Below are 3705 nucleotides of genomic sequence, written 5' to 3'. Positions count from 1 at the left end.
CTGCCTGCTCTTAGCCGGCTCAGCAGATGAACGAACCCGCCCCCGCAGCTCCCTCCAGCACACCGCCCTTCCGGGACACTGACGTCCAGTGATTACGTTCCTTAAGTCCTTGTATCAATTAAGCGCAGCGAATATTGCACTCTACATCTCACTGGCACGCCACGCTCGTGTTGTGCGCTCAACCTTGCTGTCCGTACTCCTTACCAAAGGCCTTTGAACGCAGCGGCTAAGTTCAAAATGAGACTTACGGTCATATGTGTTGTGATTCTGTGCCTTTCATGCTCGGTGCGTGGACGGTCTGGCTCGTAGCCCATCAGCTACCGCGATGGCCCACCCCGCTCCTAGCAGCTGCAATCGGCTGGATTAAATTATAAATCTTTAAGAATTCAAGAGATTTTTTCGTCGCACATTCTGCAGCGGTCGACGTAGCTTGGGACTCGCGCCGTCGCGCTCTGCATCGCTCGTCGCAGGCTCATGCTGAGTGGCCCAGCAATGCCCGGCCCGCCCCAACACCCTGCCCCCGCAGGCAAACGCCAACCTTGACATTGGCGCAGGCCTATCCCAGAAGGCCGCGCTGGTGGGGGGCATGTTCAATGCCGCTCAAAAGCAGATTGGCGCCAAGCTCCACGAGGGTTTCAACCACGTCGCCATCACCCTCGGCAGCGGCGTGTCCGCCGCGCAGGCGGTCCAGGGCGCCGCCACGAACGCCGCCCACATGGGCCTGGGCTTTGCCCAACGCAAGGCAAACCAGACTGCCGGCGTCGCGCTGGGGCTCGCGCAGCTCGGCGTGGGCGCTGCGCAGACGGCCCACTCCAGCGTGCTCGGCAACCTGTACGACGCCGCTGACGCGTTCCTGAAGAAGCCCACCGTGGCCGCGCCCGCCAACCTGACGCAGGATGGTGAGGTGGATATGCTGAAATCTAGGCTGTTTTCTTGCATTGGGATCCTCAGGGGAGCGCCTGACCCAGCCTGCACATGGGCCCTGCTGTCATGTGACCCTTGGGGGACAGTAAATCCACAGCAACAGAAGCAGCTACCAACGCCTCCGTCCCTAACCTGGCTGTGGCCGCCCCTGGACTTTCCGCGCCTTTGCAGCCGATGGCTACTGCTTCCCGGAATTCAAGGGCCCCGATTTTGGCCTGCCGCGCCCCAGCTGTGCCCAGGGCTACCACATGACGCCCATCGGCAAGTGTGTCCAGAAGACCTACCGCAAGGTGTGCGAGTGCGCGTGTACGCCGGTGTGCAAGGAGGTCGGGCAATCCCGCTCGTCTGGCAATCCCGCTCGTCTGGGGGATGAGTGAATGGCGTCCTGTGAGCGGGCTAACCGACCCGTGGGCCCTGCCAGCTGGCATTGGATATTAACATGTGTGGGTGGGAGCATGCCATGTGCGTAACCAAAATCCACGCCATACCTACGTTTGCCACCTGCCTCAGATTGATGTGTGCTTCAATGGCCCCAAGTGCATGGCGCCCTTCAATGAGACCGGTACCCCCTCATGCTTTGACGACAAGGTGGGTCGCTCGTTGACCGCAGCACAATTGTGAGGGGATAATGTGTGTGGAACACAAGCGGAGTAGAGGCCAGTGCTCAAAAGCTGTCCGCGCCTCACTTGCGCCTGTGACACACTGTATGTTGCTACGGACAGTAGAAGGGAAAGGATATTGGGCTGGCTAAATGCTCATTGGTCGTCCATCAACCTGCGTCCGTTTGCTGGTACCTGTTCCACAATACATCACCCGACCCAAACATGGTGCACTGACGACAGGTGATGCAGGTCATCACTGGCCTGCTGGCCATGAAGAAGTCTGGCATCGCCCTCCCGTTGTCCATCGCCCCCGCGCTCGCCGAGTTTGGCCAGGCCTCCGCCAACGTGCCCGTGACTCTGGCCAAGGAGAGCCTGGAGCTGCACCTGGGCCTGGCCGCCAAGGCGCTGGGGGTGGGCAAGTCCGCGCTGGGCCTCAGCGATGGCGGCGACCTGATCGGCATGGGCTCGAAGCTCATGACCGTGGACTGGTGAGAATCTCAAGGAGGGTTTTGACCCCACTAGCCTTACTGCCTGATGAAGCAGCAAGGCAAAACTCATCCTAGTTGTGCTGTAAGAGATAGGGGGGAAGTTTGAAGGATGGGCCATGAGGAGTTGGCGTGCCTGGCGGGGGATTCATGGGGGTGCCGTGGCGTTTGAGCCCTCGTATGTTCGCCCCCGCCTTGCCGCTCACCCCCGCCCGCATTTCGCACCTGTGGAAAAGGTCTCGTAACTTCCTGCCTCCCCAGGAGCCCTCACAACCTACCCTGCCCTCAAATCTAATCGTGCACCTCGCACCTCTCCTGCACTGCGAAACCCCAAGGCCCGCCCTGCCCGACTTCAACAAGCTCTACGACACGGTGTCCAAGGCCGTGCACCAGGTGATGATGTCATCGCACACACTTCCTGCATGTACCTGACTCCACTGCGATCCATGGCCATTAAAATGCCCGTGTCTGTACCTGCGACTCACTGTGCATTGGTATGTTACTGACAAACCAGGTGCCCAGCAAGGCCCTGGACGAGGCCACGAAGGTGGCTCCCAAGTGCATCCGCAAGTGCTGCAAGCAGGATGTGCAGATCGACACCGCCTTCGCCGCACCTACCTGGGGCTGCGCTGCCGGCAAGAAGATGGACACGGTGCGGCGGACAGGGGGGGGCATGCGGCAGGGGTGAGGAGTAAAGGCGAGGAGTGGTGACGTGGGGGGCACCAGTGGCATAGGGTGCTGAAAGGAGTGGCATAGTGGCGTCAGGCACGATGGATTTATTGCACAACCTGAATCCCGGCCTTTGCATGTTGCATCAACAAGGTTGTGTCAGCTGCTGAACGTTGTGTGCAGAGATTCCTTGGCTCCAGGTCCTGTGCCTTCCTGAGCAGCTCCCCCTATAACACTGCTTCATTGCACGACGACCCATCCTGCAGATCGGCTTCAAGTGCGTCGGCGACAAGCTGGGCTACGCCAAGTGCCCCGCAGGCCTGACCAGCTGCTTCCTGGCCAGCTGGCACCGCCCCCTGTGCGCCGTCAAGGCCGAGAACTGCAAGAGCCTGGAGATCATGGCGGCCCTGCACAAGCTCAAGAAGTGGGTGGAACTGTCGCGGCGGCAGAATCCCACGCTCATGCAAGCCCTTGGCACGAGCGCAAGCTGGCGGCCTGCCGGTTTGTCTTTTTGCTTCAGCGACTAGGCACCTGCCCTTGACCAGGTCCTGCATCTCGTGCAGCGGCCGCACCCGTGCTCCCTCTTCGCTCTTCTGTGCATCCAAGCATGTCCAATTGAAGCCGCCATACCTCCCTCGTCACCCGTTTTCGCCCCGCAGGCAATCGTGCCCCAAGGCCTAAGCATAAAGGAAATGGAGCCCAGGAGCTGGTCGACTGTTGGTCCCTTACGACGCCATCTTGCAGCCTCATCTTTATTTTATACCACAGCAACACTGTGCACAGCCAGCTCATCAACCTCAATCCCTCCCAACCCCAGAATTCACTTCATGCGTATGCTGAACGGATGGACAAATGAGCGCGGACGTGCCGCTTTGTCGAGTGGTTTGAGCACGCACGCCTTTGAGACGGCACCCTCCGCCGTGCCTGCTGCCCCCTCGCGGCTGCCATCACTCTTGCGCGCCACATGGACATACCTTCAATTGTTATGGGGTTCAGTGGCGAAGATTGATTTCGGGGTTGGCAAT

General features: G+C 60.0%; 1 protein-coding gene across 1 annotated transcript; it reads left to right on the top strand.

Annotated features, from left to right (window-relative positions):
* Window positions 1–237: 237 nt before the first annotated feature.
* MNEG_7373 (hypothetical protein) lies at window positions 238–3361 on the top strand (the record flags this gene model as incomplete). The annotated part of the gene is made up of 9 exons (XM_014044155.1): window positions 238–285; window positions 527–899; window positions 1096–1214; window positions 1435–1512; window positions 1767–2014; window positions 2347–2404; window positions 2526–2663; window positions 2947–3104; window positions 3340–3361. The coding sequence occupies 9 exons, from the start codon at window positions 238–240 to the stop codon at window positions 3359–3361; spliced, it is 1242 nt and encodes a 413-aa protein (XP_013899609.1).
* Window positions 3362–3705: the final 344 nt, after the last annotated feature.

The sequence above is a fragment of the Monoraphidium neglectum genome (genome assembly GCF_000611645.1).
Source record: "Monoraphidium neglectum strain SAG 48.87 unplaced genomic scaffold scaffold01297, whole genome shotgun sequence".
NCBI classification, from domain to species: domain Eukaryota; kingdom Viridiplantae; phylum Chlorophyta; class Chlorophyceae; order Sphaeropleales; family Selenastraceae; genus Monoraphidium; species Monoraphidium neglectum.
Note: the sequence above shows the minus strand (reverse complement) of the source record. Positions and strands in the feature narration are given on the sequence as shown.